This window comes from Artemia sp. Qi Xiang Cuo, chromosome 9 (genome assembly GCF_049724085.1).
Source record: "Artemia sp. Qi Xiang Cuo chromosome 9, ASM4972408v1, whole genome shotgun sequence".
Lineage (NCBI taxonomy): Eukaryota > Metazoa > Arthropoda > Branchiopoda > Anostraca > Artemiidae > Artemia > Artemia sp. Qi Xiang Cuo.
In genome coordinates this window covers 19,249,166-19,268,094 of record NC_142802.1, presented here as the reverse complement: position 1 = coordinate 19,268,094, position 18,929 = coordinate 19,249,166, and the positions used below count along the sequence as shown (strand labels likewise).

Below are 18,929 nucleotides of genomic sequence, written 5' to 3'. Positions count from 1 at the left end.
TAAGGTGCACCTGCGAAGAGAGGACATGCATATTCCATGACAGACGAGAACTCAATTCATAGACTTTGACTACGTTTTCCGTATTCCGACCTGCTGTAGTATCTGATCTTTGGGCAGAGGGCGTTAATTTCTGTTTTGCTAAAAACCGAGAAAAGTAGCCACTAACTTCACTCAGACTCTCTGATTCCTTCAAATTTCTATTCTCACCTAAGGGAGCGAGCTTGCATTAGCTGCTAAGTAAGCTCAGGAGTGACTGTTTGGCAGCCACTCTCTCCACCAAAGTCATTCATAGGCAAATGGATCAAAGCAAGCTACACGTTGGTAAAGCTCCAATTTGAATTTAGGGATGTGAACGAAGTACTTCTTCAACTGGAATAAGAGGTGATCCTTGAGACGATTTTGGAGCTGGTTGTCGATCTCATCTCGCAGAACCTTACCAGCCCCTTCACAGGCACGTACACTTTTCTCTATGTTGTGTAGGTAGATCTACTGGCATTTTTAGCTCCCTCTTCAAAAGAGCACAAACAACTATATGTGCTCTGAAGAATCAACCATTCCTGCTCGGAAAGTTCCAGTTCTCTGGTCTTAATATCCCGAACAATAAGGGGGGGGGGGGGGACTTTTAAATCCCCCTAAGGCAGTGGGCTCTAACAACATTTGAACCAGTATCGGATACTACACAAAATACTTTGTCCTCAATTGCATATTTATTTCAACGCCACTCTGATAGCTGCGAGTATATTTTCAGCTGTGTGTCTAGCTTGCAAGTGCTTGAAGTGTAATATGCAACTCGGACGGCCCATTATCCACTTATTTGCTTGAGATACAAAGTTGCTGTCAGGTAGCCCCCTCCTGTATATGACCAACAGTCAAAAGTCAACGAGACATTTTTGGCCTCTCTCATATATGCTTTCTTTCATAAGTTTCTTTTCCTTTTCTTGAACGACGTGTCTCTTGATTGTACGAGCAGATGGAGGGAGCAGACCACCGGTGAAAGTTTTGACAAGTCCACTCATACCACCGTTGTCGAATATAGACAGAAGAATCTTGTCTACGAGTACTGCTCTGACACACTGATTCGCACACTTCAGGTATTGCCAGAACTTTTTTTGGATCTTGTGCTGGTCTTCCAACTTCTCATTTTCAGAAAGCAAGTCCTTTTCAGTATGACAAACAGCAACTTCGGGATTCCTCACTAAATTATTCGTTTCTCATGGTCTTGGCAATGGAGAAACAGACACTTTCACCTTTATTTTGTCAACATTCTCAAGATGAGTGATGAAAGTTGTTGTTTTTCTGGGTCATACAAATGGAAGATACAAGACTGATTTTTGGAATGGCTTACATTACACTGCAAGTATACTGCAAGGTAATAGTACATATGCAGCTATTTGATGTAGAGCTTACCTGTAACGTATACCTTCATGGCTGAACCCAGGGGGGGGGGTGACAATTAGACCCCCAGTCTCTTCCTCTCCAAAGAATTGGAAAAAATTACGTGCTTTACAATCTTACAATGACTACTAAATGTCAAAGCATGCATCTTCAAAAGAAACCCACCCCAGAATATCAGAGAACGGCTAACATCTAAAATCAAGCTCTATGTTTCTAGTCAATTTAAAACATTTCTGTATGATTTTCCCAATTTCATCGATTTGGTGCTCCAAATAATATTGGAAATTGGAAATTCTTTTCATAGTCCTTAAAAGTTCTGTTCCTGAAAAAGATGTTAAACTGAAATTCAGAAGGAACTTAAATTTGGCAAAAGACATTAAGTTTAAAAGTTCTAAAAAACTGTTGACCTGTTTTTATTATATCCCCTTCCCTTGCCAAAGCTACCCCCCCCCCCGGTGGCAAACCATCGACCACCCAGACCAGAAACGTTCTTCAGTGTCTAGTCTACAAGAAGTGGCCAAAAATCAAAATTTTGTACTAGTTTCAATGTCTGATCGACGCAAGTACACAAAACATGGTTTTTTGGGGTCAGGGGAACAAAACAAAGGAGCAGCAATAAACATACTATTTATATGAGCATAAAAGTGATTATAGGGACATTGGAAAGAAATACAATATTTTAGGGAACAAGACGAGCCTGAAGCCCCTCTTCCTCTGCTTAACGTGCCTGAAAGAAAGGTGTTTGCAACCCATTACGTATGCTTTACAATAATGTTTATTTGAATTAAAAATTTTGGAAAACCATAACTCCTATTTGTGGAACACAAACCCACAGGCCTTACAAATATATCAAGATTTGAATCATCTATTACCTAAAACAAGAATCAAAGTCACAATGGAGGCCACACTGTTTCTTAGAATAGCAAAAAAAAAAAAAAATTTAAAAAAAACAAACAACTGGTTAAAAACACGGACAACATAACCCACAAAAAGAATTCAAATGACGGTTTGATTTGCATTTGGGAGGCACTAATCGATTTCTTTATGAGCATTAGCACAGACTGGTGCAGGTGGAGGGGAAAGTGAATGATGTCTTTCAGAGGAAAGGAGAGACTCCTCGGATTCACCCATTAATTGGAAACTCTTATTACATATGGTTGGGACTTTCGGGTGGTATACTTCTGGTTCAGCGTAATCTTGATTGCCCGTTTTTTAATAGACTCTAGACCTTCGTCCAGATGATCTTTATTATGCACTTGTGGGCCCCACTAAGGGCACGGATACCCGAGAATAGGTTGTATATACGTGACGTAAACCCTTTTCAACTGAAACTGGGAGAAACCCAACCGCCAGAAACTGATAAATGACCACATTCAATTAGTTTTACTTGTGAAACATATATCCTGCAGAATTTGTCGAAAAGTTAACTATCTTTGGATTTTACTGAGAATTTCACTCGGAATGGCTGTTAACCGCGGCATTATTAAAGGTGGCTAAGCTAACTGCACGCTTTGAGTCAGCGTGGATAAAACAATTGATTCTTAAACAGGCATGCCTTTCTATTTTAAGTAGCTAGTAATTACCATTAAGAATGACGGAATCAACGGAAGTCCAGCTACAAATTTTAAAGAAATTAAGTGAAATGTCAATAGAGCTTTAAAAACTGGAGCCTGTGCGAAAAGGTAGAAAAATTATCTGTAGAATTTTCTTCAATTTCGGAATCTCTTAATAAGAAAATTTGTGAAGTGGAAAAAAGATCGAAAAATACAGAGGCGGAAGTTCGTGAGTTGAAAATGGAAGTTGCAAAGAATAATAAGATAATGGATAGAATTGAGGCGGATCAAAAAAGGTGTAATGCGATACTCTACAATTTTGATCCAAAGATAAGGGGCTCTAGTCTAAAAGAGGACATTCTTAGATGCTTAAATGAAATAGTAAGAGGCGCCAGGTTTATGCAGATATTAAAGATGTTTTACGTTTACCTTCAAACCAGAAAGTCAGACCATTCGCAATTAAATTAGCATCTTTGGAATTAAAAAAATCACAATTTACTTCGGCTGCACTTTTCAAAAGGTTTCATTTGTCAGAAGCCCCAGATTACACTTCTTCAGGTTTATTGGCACGCAGTAAGTTGATACCAATTTTGGAAGCCGCGCGTACGGAGGCCCATTCACATACAAAGCTGAGGGGTGTGATACTTTTTGTGGGGGAGAAGTTTATCGAGAACAACGAACGGTTATAGCAGTAGAGGAAATGAGAATCCATGATCATCAGAGTTCCAACTTAAATCGCAATATGCACAGGGGCAATGCAAGTTCACTCAGTAAAGAAGGATCAACATCAGGCCTGCATGGGACAGTGAATGAAGTTAAGAAAAGAAAACGTACGCATGATGAAATGGCTAGCCCCCATAATGCTTTTAAAGAACCTGGAACGTCTTCGCTCGTGCAAATCAGAATAATCAGATTATTTCGCTTGAGAAAAGCGGACCGGTAAATTCTGCTGCTAGTGGTCAGAATTTTGGAAGCGCTGCTTCTGTATTTAGTGTAGAGGAGGAGGGTCGGGCTGCTTTTGTTGGTGGGCAGTATCATACCCCGTTAGCCAAGAACCTGGAGTGCATTTATCTCAGCAAGGTGTGAGACAGGGCAAAATAAATAGCAAGAACATTAGCCCTTTAGAGCAGGATAAAGGTGCGAAAAAAAGCTCGAGAAAGGGAGACGATTCATGATTACGAATCATTTGGGCCTCGCCAGATAGTAAAAGCTCCGGATTTTTATCAGGAGCATCCTAGTTAGGGGGATATAGTAGTGCCAGGGAACGAGTCAAAATTGCCAGAATAGGGAGTACAGGGCCATAGTAAATCGTGCTTACGTTTTGTAGTTTGGAATTTGCAAGGTTATAGTAGGGAAAAGTTAGAAAATCTATTCGATTCAAGTACATCAGCCGGTTGTGAAAGTTGGGATGTTGTAGGTCTTGTTGAGACGTGGAATTCTCTAGATGATTTTTCGTCATGTGAAGATTTTGATGTTTTTGAATCTAGGAGAAAAGTTTCGGTAAATGGTAGATATTATGGAGGAGTTTCAGCACTTGTAAGGAAGGGTGTATTTAATTTATTTCGTAGGCTAGAAAGTGAGTCTGAAAATTTATTATGGTTATTATTATCAGCTAAGACCTAAAAGATGAGGGTTTTTCGATGACGAATGTAGGCAGAAAAGGGAAGAGGTAATTAGAGTTTTCAGGCTACTTAAAGCAACAAATCTATTGGATCAGGAAAAGAATTTGCGCAGGCTAGCTGAATATAGGAAATTAAGGTCGGATTATAATAGGGTTAAAAGAGTCAAAAAGAGAGAGAGAGAGAGGCGGATGAAAATTAATGAGGAAATTAATAGAGCTGATCGTGTGAATAACCCTAGAGAATTTTGATCAGTAGTCAACTGTTCGATCAAGGGGCCGGGAATAAAAGGAAATATCCCGCCCGTTGAGACGGGACCAGATTATTTTGAAAATAGGGAGTCAGAATATGTCAGGGCGAATGAGTCGAATGGTTCAGAGGATAGAGAGTCAGGTCTAGAGACGGTAACACCTCCTTTAAGACAGAATAATTACGATTTAATTAGACCTGTATCTCAACAAGAAATTTGGGATCAGTTGAAAAAGATGAATGGTAATTCCTGTCCAGGAACAGATGGTATACCTACCTGATATACCAAGGTCCTGAGGTTAGGAAGGACAACTTTAATACCCATGTTGGCCGCAATTTTTCGTTTGTAGCTTGTTGGCCTCGCTCATGGGACATTTCTGTAGCAGTGCCTCTTTTTAAGAAAGCTAATAGGAAGTTACACGAAAACTTTAGGTCTATCTTTATGGGAAATGTGGTAAGTAAATTGTTTTGTAAGGTGCTGGAATTTAGGCTAAGAGATTGGTTAGATAAGGAGGAATTACTTAGCCCGATGTAAGCGGGATTCAGATCTACATTCAGCAATGTTGACCATATTTTTCTTTCGATGTATTGAGAAGGAAAGATGCTAGAGGGAAAAATGGTCGGCTATTCGTAGCCTTTTTAGACCTAAAAAGTGCTGATTCGGTAAATAGGAGGCTGTTAATTGAAAGTCTGTTAGAAATACACTTGCCGTCTTGCTTTGTAGCAATAATAGCAGAAATGTACCAGAGGGTGAAATTTGTTGTGAAGGTTATGGGAAATTTTTCTAGGCTGGTTACGTCTCGTGTGGGTGTGACACAAGGATGTACTTTATCTCCTAAGCTTTTCTCCTTGTTTGTTAATGATTTAGATAGTTTTATTAAAAGCAATGGAACCTCTAATGTATCTTTGGACTGGTTTAGACTATCATGCACGTTATTCCCGGATGACATAGCTCTAGTGACGGATAGTGAGATAATCTTCAGAAGCAATTAGATATAATAAAAAAATTATTTAGAAAAGAAGGATTTAGAGTTGAACGCTAAGAAGTCAGTAGTGATAGTATTTAGGAGCAAAGGAGATGTTGATTCAGAGGTTCATTTTAATTTTGGAGGAAAGGTATTAGAGGTTAAAGAAGAATTGGTTTATTTGGGTTGTAAGTTTAGTAGATTAAGGCGAATGTCTAGGCATGTAGAAGGTTGTAATTTAAGGTTTAATAGACTAATAAATATGCTTCTGAGAATTAATTTAGGCCAGCTAGCTGACATGAGGATCCAGAAAAGTTTTCTAGACAAAAGTAGCTTCTAGTCTACATTGGGGCCCAGAGGTTTGGTGTTTTGCTAAAGCAGATAAGCTACAAGTAATTCAGCTAAGATATTTTAATAGAATTTTAGACTTGAAGGATTCATTTAGTTCAGTGGTACTTAAAGGAGATTTGGGGCTTTGCACTTTAATGAGTGTTAGATTGGTTAGAATGGTGAAATTCGGGGAGAAGATAATTAGGCTACGTAGAATTCGGCTTCTTAAGTCAGCTTATTTGGAGAGCTTGAAGGACGGTAGACGTGATTCATGGCCAAATCAGGTCAAGAAAATACTGGACCTTTGTGGCCTTTCGGAGATGTGGAATGAAGGAAAAGGCCCTATGGGTGAAACCGTGTATTGGATGTGTGAGTACCGCTGGCACCACTTATTGGAGGTTTATTCGTGCGGGGTCACCACTTTTAAAGGCAAAAATGGCGCAAAAAGGTTGCTATGCCACTTACTGGAGGGGGAGATCCCTCGCTGGCCCCAAATTAGTGGGATTTCCGCGGTTACTCCAACGGTTCCGTATACTAACGTGATCGGATTGGCTATGGCCACATTTAAAGCCAAAGTTTACCGATAAGATTTTCTTATTAACCCTTTGTTTCAACCTAAGCTGAAAAGTTAAAAGAGTACATAGAAAATTCTTACTGTATTAACAATCACGCTTTATAAAAAGAACTGAACTGAAAAAGGACAAATTCTCCCAGCCCGCTAACCGCGTGCTGCGAGAGGGGTTACTAGGGTGGTAAACGAATCTTTCCAGTAAATCCTTGGACTTATTAATCTACTGGCCAATCTCCCTAACTACGCAGTTTTTCCCTCTTGGTCTATTAAACACCTACGCAGTTTGGAGGCCCCAAAATGGCGTCAAAAAATAGTTGGAAAATTAATATTTATTACTTAAGGAAGGAAAATAATTAAGGGGCCGAAAGAAATGAATCTGGGAGGGATATTTATCTGACAAAACTGGGACCAAAGGTTCCAACACCGTGTCAGTATGGAAGGAAGTCCAGCGAACCCTAAATGACCAACAAATCCAAGAGTGGCAAGCTCATAAGGACCAATATATGTCTTTGAGGTTTTACTCCCAAGCCAAAGATTGTTGGGGGGAGGAGGTTAATTTTAAATTTGGGTTGAATAAAGAGGATTTGAAGAATTTGTTGCTGGTAAGAGAGATTATTTTGGTTTTATGTGAGAGAAGGAAATTTTTGGGAAAGTTTAGACTGGCCCTTATTTTTGCCCAATGTGGGGATGTGTGAATGAGAATTTATTTCATTTTGTATCCGAGTGTGAAGAGCTGTCTGAGTTGTGGAATGATTGTTTTGGACAAGTGTTTGGGAGTGAATGCTGGTTAATTGAGCGGATGGCTGAGAGGAACACATGTGCTATTAAACAGTTGTGTAAGTTTCTTCGTTTAGGCATTAAACATAGGGAATCAAGTTTGGGGTGCATGTTTGAGGTGCAAAGTGCAAATTATGTTCTCGCCTTGGGAAGGCATAGGGGTTTTGAGCCCTACTCATGTTAATTTCTGCTCGTTTTGAGTTTGACTGGGTTATTTATTGTAATTTCTTTTCGTTTTGGGGTTCCATTTATTTATCGATGCGGATTTGTGATAGTTTCACGATTGGTAGATTATTTGATTTTATTTTTGCTCATTTTTGGTTTAATGGAGTTCTTTACTTTTCTTTGAAAAACTTATTTCTGTGGAAAAAGTTTTTTTTTAATTAATATCAGCAAAGAGCTCACAGTATGAGCGTTTAAGCTACTTTTACCGAGTTAGGGGCAATAGAGATCGGTCGGAGTTCATTACAGGACTTTTGGTTTTCCGCCTAAGGTATTACATGTACAAAAGCTTTAGTCCGAGCACTTGGGGCTTCTTCTCCTTGAATTACTGGTCGAATATTGATGGAAGGGGTTTCTCCTGGAAGATAGCATATCTTTAAAGCTGGCAATACCCCCGCAAAGAAGGAACAATTTCTCTTCAACCTTGGTTGTTCTATATTTTGCGAACTCGGGAACTTCATTAAGTGTTTCCTCAGAGATTTCAGCAACGAGGTTTTGAACCTCTGTTTCCGTTTCTGATAAGCTAAATCAGTATTTTTCCGTTCTTAGAACTCACAGGTATATATTTCCTGAACAGGTAATACATTTTCTATGCTAAAAAAAGAGATAAATTATAAGATCTATTTTCCTTATTTTTCCTAATCAAGTTTGTTGTCAAATATATATGAATGAAGTAGCTGGAATCAGACCTGTTTCAAATTCTATATTTACCTTGTCAAAGTATTTTGCGAATGGTTCTGGGGATAAAGGCTTACAGATTGCCAAACATTGTCCTTTTTGGTCAACCGTCTAGGGCTAAGCGGAAAGAAGGTCGTTCGCAGTTGGAGTGAAAGGATGTCGTTAAGAAAGATTTAAGGAAATTGGGAATTTCCTGGGAGGGTGTAAAGAGAGAGAGGCTTTGAATAGACTACGATGAAGGAGGAGCGTGCGCAACTGTGTTGGCCTCAGGCGGCTTGGTGCTGCGGTGAATTGTTAGTAGTAATAGAAGTGAGTATTCAACTAGTCTAGATTCAATTCCTTTTTCACATATTTCCTAAAAGAAGAGAGAATTGAGATTTGCCTTTTTTTTCAAGGGTCAAAAATCTTTCCTCCTTTATCCAATCCAATTATTATACTGACTTTCAAACCTTCTTGGAAAATCCTATTTCCATTAAATCATTAATCAATTAAAACATGATTGGTGCTACAACCAGTTTTTTGGTATCAATAAATAAATTTGAAATTATAATAAATTAATAGAACTATATTTTTTGTAACTACATTTAAATCAGATGGATTACAAACGACCTGACTCATCAAATGTTAGGATGAGTCACAATGCCAATATTTTCATACCTTTGAAATTTTCTCGCGACTGCCTTCACCTCTAAACTGAATACCTTCACGATCCAAAGCCAAGTTTAACAGGAAACAATCCACAGTTACTTCTTTGGCTGAATTATATAAATACAGTTTTTTCCAGTCGTCAACCGAGTAGCTGAGATTCTTTGAGCGACAACCTTTATCAAATATGAGCAAACTGATTCTGAAAAGTAATGCAGAAGATTAGACTAAACAGTTGGAGACCCGACAACCGAATCAATAGAATAGGTTAGAACTGGTTAACAAAAATCAATTAGTAACTAATTAATTAACTGCCAAATATTGTTCTTTCCGGCCTTGCATCTATGGTGAAACAGAAAGCAGTTCGTCCCAAATGGGATAAGAAGAGGTTGTAAAAAAAGATTTTAAGGAAACTGAAACTTCTTAGGAGGGGGTAAAGAGTGAAGCCTTTAATAGATTTGGGCGGAGGAAGAGCGTGCGCAGCTGTGTTAGGCTCAGGCGGCATGGTACTGCAGGGAACTTGTCAGTAGTAGTAACAAGTAACGGCTGAAATTAGTACTTCAGTCAATAAGAATTACTTAATGGAAATAAAATCAGTTATTGACATAGAAGAAACTGATTAACTGCATACCTGGCACGAAAATTAATGGAACAGGCTAGATTCCGTTAATGAAAATTAACAATGGTTAGTGTTTAATTTATAATTAACTAATTAAAATAGCTAATACAACAACCAATACCTTAATAGAATAGGATAGACTAAATTATGACATACCTCTGACAATAAAATCAATAGTAAAGCAGTCTTGAGAAAGCAGTTTCAAACCTCTGGCAGCTCTTCAAAAAGCAAAATGTTTTGAATGGGTTCGTTCTGAGGGAGCGACTTGAGAAATACTTTTTTGCTACTTGCAATCGCTACACAATTCCTAATATCTGTTCCAAATGCATTTCAGATGGGTTTCAGGGGTCCGAGAGAAGGAAGGAGGGCAGCCACACTTTTATTTATGGTATCACTTAGTTGTAATAATTAATTAGCATTGTGATTTTGTTTCGTTTTCAATATTACGACAAATAAAACACACAGATCGAAATACAAATGGTTTCCAGTAAAGCTGTTTCCATGGTTTCCAGATAAATTCGCCATTATTCTGTCTGCCTCACTTGAAACACTCTTTTCACCTAGATCCAGTGCGGATAGATCATCACGAATTTAAAGCGATCCGATTCATCATTTGCCAACTCATTAACCATAACCGAAAAAAGTAGAGGGCCTAAAACTGTTCCCTGGGGGACAGTTTCCACAGTAAATTGGCTGGGGATCAGAATAGGCTGATTTATACTTAGTTTTTTACTTCTACCTGAAAGAAAATATGGAACTATTGTTATCAAATATACATCAACATTAAAATCTGTCAATAGCTTGTGGATAAGGGTTCTATGGCAGATCAGGCTAAATGCTTGTCGAACTCTTGAGAATATTGCCGAATTGTTGAGGGTCAATTTTATGCAGAATGAAAATTTTCAGCCACCCAGCAATGAAACTTTCATAAATCTTGCTAAAAATAGATGTCATCATAATAGGCCACACACCAGTAAAATCACAAGGGGCTCCCTTTTTAGGGATAGAGGTTATGAATCCCTTTTTCCAATTTCGTGGATACTGGCCTGACATTGTAATCTTGTTGAATACTAAAGTTAACGGAGCACTCAAAAATTCAGGAAAAGCCTTAATGAGGTCAACAGGAATAACGAGTGGTGTAATACTGGTCCTCTTCAGTTTCATCAATTTGAGGCGAACTTGGGATTCTCTGATGATTGGGAAATCCATAAGATCTGGAGATGCATGCTGAAAATCCTCCAAGATTAGTGGTGGAAGTGACTGAACAATCGCTGCCATGTGAGTGTTTAGACGATCTGCAGTTTCTTTGACCAGCTCATCATAGGCAAAATCCAGTCCAGTCTGCGTTTTACCTGTCATTTGCTTTATCCTTTTGTACCGCTGTCCAGGCTTAGAATCCAATAAATGAGATACTTCCTTTTGGTAGTACAACGCCGCTGCCTGGTGGATCATTCCTCTGATTTTATTCTTCAAGGTAGTAGCTTCTTTATGTTTTTTGTTCCTGGAAAGTTGTGTCATTTTCCTGCTTGGTGCTTTGATTTCTTTTGTAACGTACGGACGATCTGCTGAAAAATGTTTGTTAACTTTTTAAGGAAAATAGAAACGGTACTTGCCGAGAAGCTTTTCCTGGAAAGTAGTGGCCATTTCATCAGCATTAGCCGTAGAAATTATACCGTCCCATTTTTCAGTCGTGAGCCAATTACCAAAACCAAACAATCCGCTGTTTGTGATTGGCCGACTTGTAGTTGTTTCTGTAGTATACGTGACCTGGACTTTGCTTATGGGGTGTAGCTCAAGGGTGAAGTGGTAGCTTCCTCCTATTGGGAGACCTGGGGAGGGTTTCCTGTAGAATTGAGACATGTTAGTAGATATGCGGTCCAGAGCCGTATTACCTTTTGTTGTTGGGCAATTGACTAACTGTTTTAGACCTAATCATGCTTCCAAAGACTCAAGTCGTAGTTCGTTAGCGTCATCAAGCAAAAACATACCACCCGTGGGGTATTTACCCTGTACGTAGTCAGCGCTTAATTAAAATATTTCCCGGAAAGATTTTTGAGAACTGACATCTCGTCCGGGCGAATAATAAAAAACACAAACAGCTATGCCATTATAATGGGAAAGCAAGCGTTTGAGCTCTGCAAACACCCAAAGAATCTCATTATAATCATCAAGCATAGCTACCTCCATCTGAAAAGCAGAAATTTTCTTATTAATATAACTTGCAAGACCTCCTCTCTTTTTTCCACGCCAGTGGTCATCTGAGCGTAACTTCATCATTTTATTATAACCGGATAAACTGAGTAGATCCGGGTTTTGCCTATGAACCACTGTTACTGCTACTATTGAGGCTCCAATTACTTGAGCTAAATTCTCCAGCTCAATAATCTTATCCGTATTTAAACTTTCTGCATTACTATACAAAAAACTAGGCAGAGAAAAAATGTCAGAAGAGTATTCATTTACATTGGTTTTCACCTTAGTCCTTGGGAAGACAGTTTCCTGGTGCTCTAACGATTCTGCAAGATCAGTTTCTTCTAATGCCGGAAACCTGTTACTAAGTGGGACGGCATGGCTTATAGTCGAAACGCGGGAGGCTGATATTTTAGGAAGGATGGATCTAGGGATTGGAGGAGGTTTGGTGGAGAGGGAGGAAGGAGGAGAGCTCCAAGAGGAGCCGGAGAGATTGATATTGTAGTATAGTGAGTTGTAAGTAGTAATAGTGTTAGAAACAGGGAATTCACGGCCCAATTTTTTGGGCGTAACGAATCTTTCGGTCTTTTCACCTGAGATGACGACAAACATTCGAAGTCTAGTAACTCATTTTGGCATGAGCTTAAAAAAAATATTACAAATCCTGGCCGATCGAAAAAAAGTCTTGATCCATTTTTCGACGAAATAAAATTGTATTTCTAGTTTTTCTCTGTGGTTAGGATTTACCTTAACCCAGAGACTTAAGGACCCAAGTTTCAAGCAGTTCAAAAAAAAAAAAAAAAAAAAAAAAAAAAAAAAAAAAAAAAAGCCACCTTTCGGGCGAACCAATATTTTGTGACAAAATGATTTTGACCTCTCATCCCTTTCTTTAAACATAAAATTAAAACTCCTGGAGCTTCGCTCTCCTCCAATACTACAAAAAAGTACAACTTAATCCAACAAGCAACTCTCCAGATAAACAAAACAAGTTATTTTGATAGTATGGTTACACACAATGTCTTTCAATTTGACTTGCTACTCCACCGTGAAAAAAGTTGGATTCATAGAGGAAACACTTTTAAGCAGATCGGAGGCCAGGGGATAAAGCATATTTTGCCCCCCCTCCCTCATACCATCTACAAATACATTTGAAGTCCCCTTATCTCATTCCAACACTGGCAGAAAGTTACAACTCAATTCTCCGACCCATTTGCGAGAAATTGCAGATATGTCATTTTGACAAACTGGGATTACATAATCTCTTTCGATTTACCTGGCAACTTCACCATGTGTATGTTCAAAACTCAAAAAGGGCTCATAGCGCAAAACACTTACAACGATCAGAGTCAAAAAATTATCCTCCCCTCTGCCCTCTTCCTCCAATTAAAACCTTACAGTCCATCTGGCCTATCAAATACTTTCCGAAAACTTAAAATCGACTTCCCAAGCCATTCTCAGGATATGGCAGATCATACGATATCTGGTAAACTCAACAAAGTAAAAATTCCAGATCCCCCTCAACAATTGCTTAAAGTTTCAACTAGATACTTCAAGCAATTCCCGCGATATTGTAGATACACTATTGTAATAACCTGGGCAGACACAGTATCCCCCCCCTAAACAAAGAAAACCAATGCCCCGCACCCCATCGCCACAATAGTGGAAGTTTCAACTTGATTCTCATCCGTCCTTTCCAAGATACTCTAGATACATTATTTTGATAGCTTTGTAGCACACTTTCTTTTGATTTACCTTGCTATTTCGCCGTGACTAGATTCTAAGCCCCGAATGGAATTGCAATGCAAAAACATTAGGTGGATCGGAGACAAACGTCTTTTGTCTCCCTCCCAGTTCAAAATTTGAGGTCAATTGGCTCCAGTCATCCCCCGACAGTCCCCGAAGGTTCCACTTGATCCCCAAAGCCGTTCCCGGGATATTACAGATACCCTATTTCACAGTCTTTGACTTTACATCGCTACTTAACTGCGAATAAATTTTAAGTCCCGTAGGGGGCTTATAGTACAGACACGTTTAAACGAATTGAAAAAGAAAAAACATATTTACCCCCTTCCCATTCTAAACATAAAATTTGTAGTCTCCAATACTACCTGAAAGTTCTAACTCCACCTTCTAGACCGTTCCTGAGAAATTGCAAACATACTTTTTTTATAGCCTAGATAAACATAGTGTCTTTTGACTTACCTCTATACCCTCCCTCCAGTCAAGGTTTGACGTCGACTTGGCCCTCCAACACATCCTTAAAGTCCGAATTCTAACCCCGACCCGTTTCCGAGATTCTCAAATTGTAAATACGCTATTTTGATAACCCGGGTACGCAGTGTCTTTCGATCAACATCGCTACACCAATTCGAATAAATTCTAGTCCTGGAGGGGTTTATTGCGCCAAGTAGTTCAACTGAATTGGAAACAAAGTGTTTAGCCCTCTTTCCCTCTGCTACTTCTCCATTTCTAAGGTCAAGCTCTGCTTAGCCGTCCACAACACTCCCTGAAACTTTTAAATTGACCCCCCCCTCAAGCTGTTCCCGAGATCTTGTGGGTACACTAGTTTGATATCGCAGAAACGCACACTGTCTTTCAATTTACCAAGTTACTTAACCGTGATTAAATTCCAAGTCGTACAAGCAGGGGCGGATCCAGGATTTTTTTAGGAGGGGGGCGAAATAGGTTGATCTAATAAACAAAATTTAGGGGGGGGAGCGCAAAATAGGTTGATCCAATAAACTTGCGTTAGGAGCAAGTTTAATTAACGCAAAATTGAGTTAATTAAGGAAATTACCCTACTTTAGACTATGCTAGGCGGGAACCTCGCCCCCCTGGATCTGCCACAGCAGAGCCCTAGGTTCCATTTTGCTTACACATAGAGGAAATACTTTGCTTAGACATCTAGGAAATACTTTGCTTAGACATATTGGACATAGGGAAAATACTTTGCTTACACATATAGGATCGATTGAAGCGTATAAAATTGAATAAACTTTATATATATATTGGGTTACCAGACGGGTTTCTGAGCCAACACCTTACAGTTCCAAAACTTTTTATCGTCAAATTATGTATTCAAAGGGTTTATTGAACCTTCTGTAGAAAATACTGGTTTCAGTCATAAGGTAAGAAAATCACGTTTTTCGTATAAATAGTGTTTTTTACTAAAGATACATCCAAGCTACGCATGTTTCTGACTCAAAAATTTTCAAAAAGTAATAACCTCAAGGCTGAAGTTACCTTGCATCTTGTATTGAATTGATGGCTTATGGTGTCAAATCATTTACCTAAAAATAACTCAATCTGTGAAAAAGGGTATAGCATTTGCGAATTGGACAGCATGAACGATCTTAATTGTTGATTGAATAATAGGGGTGTGAATGATCCTAATTGGTGACCGGATCATAGGAAGGTGGTAGAAAAGGGTTAAACTGATTAGCAGTTAAGATAAACCCGAAAGGGTTGTTAACTCATAGCTTATTTATTACGTATAAATTTGAAATAGCATCAATCTATGGGGATGGTTAACGATGATAAAATGGCCCTGTGAGTTGACCTAGCTTTACTTCATCGATGTGTTCTGTATAATACACAAGTACCATTTGAACAGTGTTGTCAATATAAAATATGCTCTAACGTTATAGTATACTCATAAGATAATACTAATAGCAATTTTGATGGAAAGAACAAATTCCAATAATGAAATTCAGAACAACCCTTAGAAATCCTTGCACATCAAGTAGTGAGCTGTATTTAAATATGAACCATTAAAGATCGTAAGCATCAATGCCCCCATCCACAAAGGCCCTAATACTACAAAGGTACTCTATCCCCAACCTTCAAGGGGGTCCCCTTCAACTTTTTCGCCCCCTGCCCCCATTTAAAAAATTATTATTTTTTAACATGATATATTTTTTCAAGTTTTTGTTTACATCTCTTAGAATGACATGTAACATACTTAAAACATAAAAAATCACATTTAATATTTTCCAAATTCAAAATGAGAATGATATAGAAATGTTAGTCGTGACCTTTACTATTATAAAAATATTGTTTGCAGTAGTACTTTTTTTATTGGGCTAAATTTTTTTTTTTTACTTCGAAATTATTCAACTTTTTTTTACGTATCTTAAAATGACATGAAATATGCTTATGGCTCTAACAATTGCACTCTATGCTTGCTCAGTGATACTATGCAGCTTTCCCACTGGTACTCCTTGTCAGGTTATCGACACTAACTACTTTATTACATCTATTAAATCAGTATTTTTTACACAGTGGAACAATTACCACAACTCATATCTCTAAACAGTGAAGATGAAGCATTTTAAAAAAGCACGTTCACATGATAGTGTTATTGTAGCATTGAATGCTGACAAGGAGAAGTATTTAAACTTCGAAATAAGTACAAGTGGTAGCACTATCGGAAACGTATACGTGCATTGTCATGACAGTAAGGAATTAAATTTCTATGGAGTACCAAAAAAATTCAACTCTTATGATGGTGGATATGCGAGATTGAGATCCCCGGAGATGATTGTACTCAAAGAGAAGGCCAACATAAAAAGAATAGTAGATGAAGAGGGGCATCTTCTTGCTAGTGCTTGTGGTAACATGTTACCCAGTGTTAAACCATATCGTCAGCTTTCGGGTATTAGCATTCAAATGCAAGCAGAGGAAAAGAAAGGCCTACTCTTCTACTAATATCATAAACCATATCTTGTCTACGTGCCGAAACTGTTACCAGTGTAAAAATGATTTTGTAATGGATAGTGAAATTACCGGAAAAACAAAAAGGGCATTGTAGAAAATATCACCAACGAATATAAACATACATCGATAAAAAACAGTATCTGCAAATGTTACTACCATTGATCAAACAGACGATGCTCCAAATAATACCGAAAACTAAACTCTTACTAAACCTGTCGGTAACACACCACTCAAAATTGTTTATGACTCAAAATGGAATAATTACTATTCTACTGAATACGAGCTAGGAGAAGACAATAGCTAAAATATCAAGAGAGAACATAGTGAACTATTTTATGGACCAGATTCAAAATGTACAAAGTTGTTCATTGATATTAATAAAGTATAATAATATATTTTTTGCATTAATATTCTACATGACATTATTTCATTAAAAATATATTATGCATTACATTGTTATGTGTTCATTATTTTTAGAGTAAGCTAGCATATCAAACGTTTAGAATGTCTATTAAAACATCGGAGATGTAAGAAAAGGAATTTGCATACATCATATGTCGGATAGATAGCTTAACATAGAGAAAATCTAAGTATAAGAATGAATAAATTCTATATCAACATCTATTGACAGATACATGGGATAGCATTGACAAAATCTAAGTACCAGAGTGAATAAATTCTTTATCAATGTCTTTTGACAGATTACGTTTGATAACACTGATATAATTTAAGTATCAAATTGAACAAATTCTTTATTAATATCCTATACCGATACCGTTTTTCAGATATGTTAGATAACATTGAGAGGATGTATGTATTATAATAAATATAATTTTTCGTCATCATCTAATGTTAGAAAGGTCACTATAACAAATTTGTGAGTAAGTAATTAACCAATTATTTCTTGAATTTTCCTCTTTGACACACAGTACACGAATTTTGATAAAATTGTAATTTCCAGACTTCATTTGTATGCAATAGATACAGAGAGTTCTGTGACTCCTCCCCGCAATGAATTCTATGGGTTTTATGATTCCTCCCCACAATGAATTCAGATGGTTTTAAGACTCATCCCCCAGGCCATAACTCCATTCAACCTTGAGCGAAGGTATAAAAGTTTGATGAAGTACTTCTCTACTTAACAATTACATCAATAGCTTCCAAGATGATAGGACTGTATGACACAGAATTTATCGGTTTGAAAAAATCATTTTGTGATGTTATATTTGAATGTGCATTTTTATTATTGTCTATGGAACTCGAAGAAATTAACTGTTATCATTGGATAGTGAACTATAATTTCTTCGAGTATTATAAAAGCTTGTGGAGTACTACATTATGTCGTATAAGCAGACTGGGATTCTACTATAGAGTGATTACACCACTTAATAATAGTGGTGAGGAACTGAGAAATGTTCAGAAGAAGTCAGCAAAATTTGCAGCTTTTGCAGGGTTGAAGCACTCTACGTAAAGGGTAATGTACCTACAGATAAAGTTTTAATTCATAAATGTGACACTAGGATTCCAATTTTCAATCTAGAAGAATTTAAGTATCCTAAATTTGAAGGGGCTTATCACCATCCTGAAGATGAGGTTAGGTTCTTCGTGCAGTGGATACCTAAGGACATACCTGATCGTGATAAATGCATAAGACACGGTAAAAGCTATTCTATATCATGGGATCCTCGTTTCTGGATGTTTAAGAGTGAACTTTAAGTACTATTTTTATGTAAATATGTGTTTTTTCTCAAAAAATCTTCTAATATGTTTAAGCAATAAATATCTTTGCGGTTCACCTGTCTTTATTCTTAAGAATAATTCCCTTCATTTCATTAAATTAAGAATAAATTGTAAGTAAGTATCAATGTCTTTCTAGAGTTCACCCCTTGAATACACAATGTGGAATTTTCATTCAAGAAATTATGAAAAAATCGGAAGTAAGTAACAAACTCTTTAAAGTTTTCGCCTCTTGGATACACAATACGGAAATTTCATTCAAGAAACTATGAAAAAATGTAAGCGAGTGAGTAACAAACTCTTGATTGTTTTCACCTCTTGGATACACAATACGGAAATTTCATTCAAGAAATTATGAGAAATTGTAAGTAAGTAACAAATTTTTTCTAGAATTTGCCTCTTGGATACACAATACAGACATTTCATTCAAGAAATTATGATAAAATTCTTAGTAAGTAACAAACTCTTTCTTGAATTCGCCGTTTGAATGCACAATACAGAAATTTAATTAAGGAAATTATGAAAAAAATTGTAAACAAACTCTTTCCTGAATTCACCTCTTGGATACACAATATGGAAAGTTCACTTAAGAAATTATGAAAAAAACAATTATAAGTAAGTAACAAACTCTTTCTTGAATTCCCCTCCTGGATACACAATACA

At 37.5% G+C, this 18,929-nt stretch overlaps 2 protein-coding genes across 3 annotated transcripts in view; both read right to left on the bottom strand.

Annotated features, from left to right (window-relative positions):
* Nucleotides 1-18,929, bottom strand: part of LOC148948399 (pentatricopeptide repeat-containing protein 2, mitochondrial-like) — a 447,312-nt gene that overhangs the window by 99,604 nt on the left and 328,779 nt on the right. The gene's annotated exons all lie outside the window — the stretch shown is intronic.
* Nucleotides 1-18,929, bottom strand: part of LOC148948403 (SAC3 domain-containing protein 1) — an 81,943-nt gene that overhangs the window by 6,948 nt on the left and 56,066 nt on the right. For both annotated transcript variants that reach the window (XM_089094331.1, XM_089094330.1), the window contains exon 5: nt 9,017-9,206. In XM_089094331.1, the coding sequence (XP_088950457.1) occupies nt 9,017-9,206 (190 nt within the window). The remainder of the gene's footprint in view (nt 1-9,016; nt 9,207-18,929) is intronic.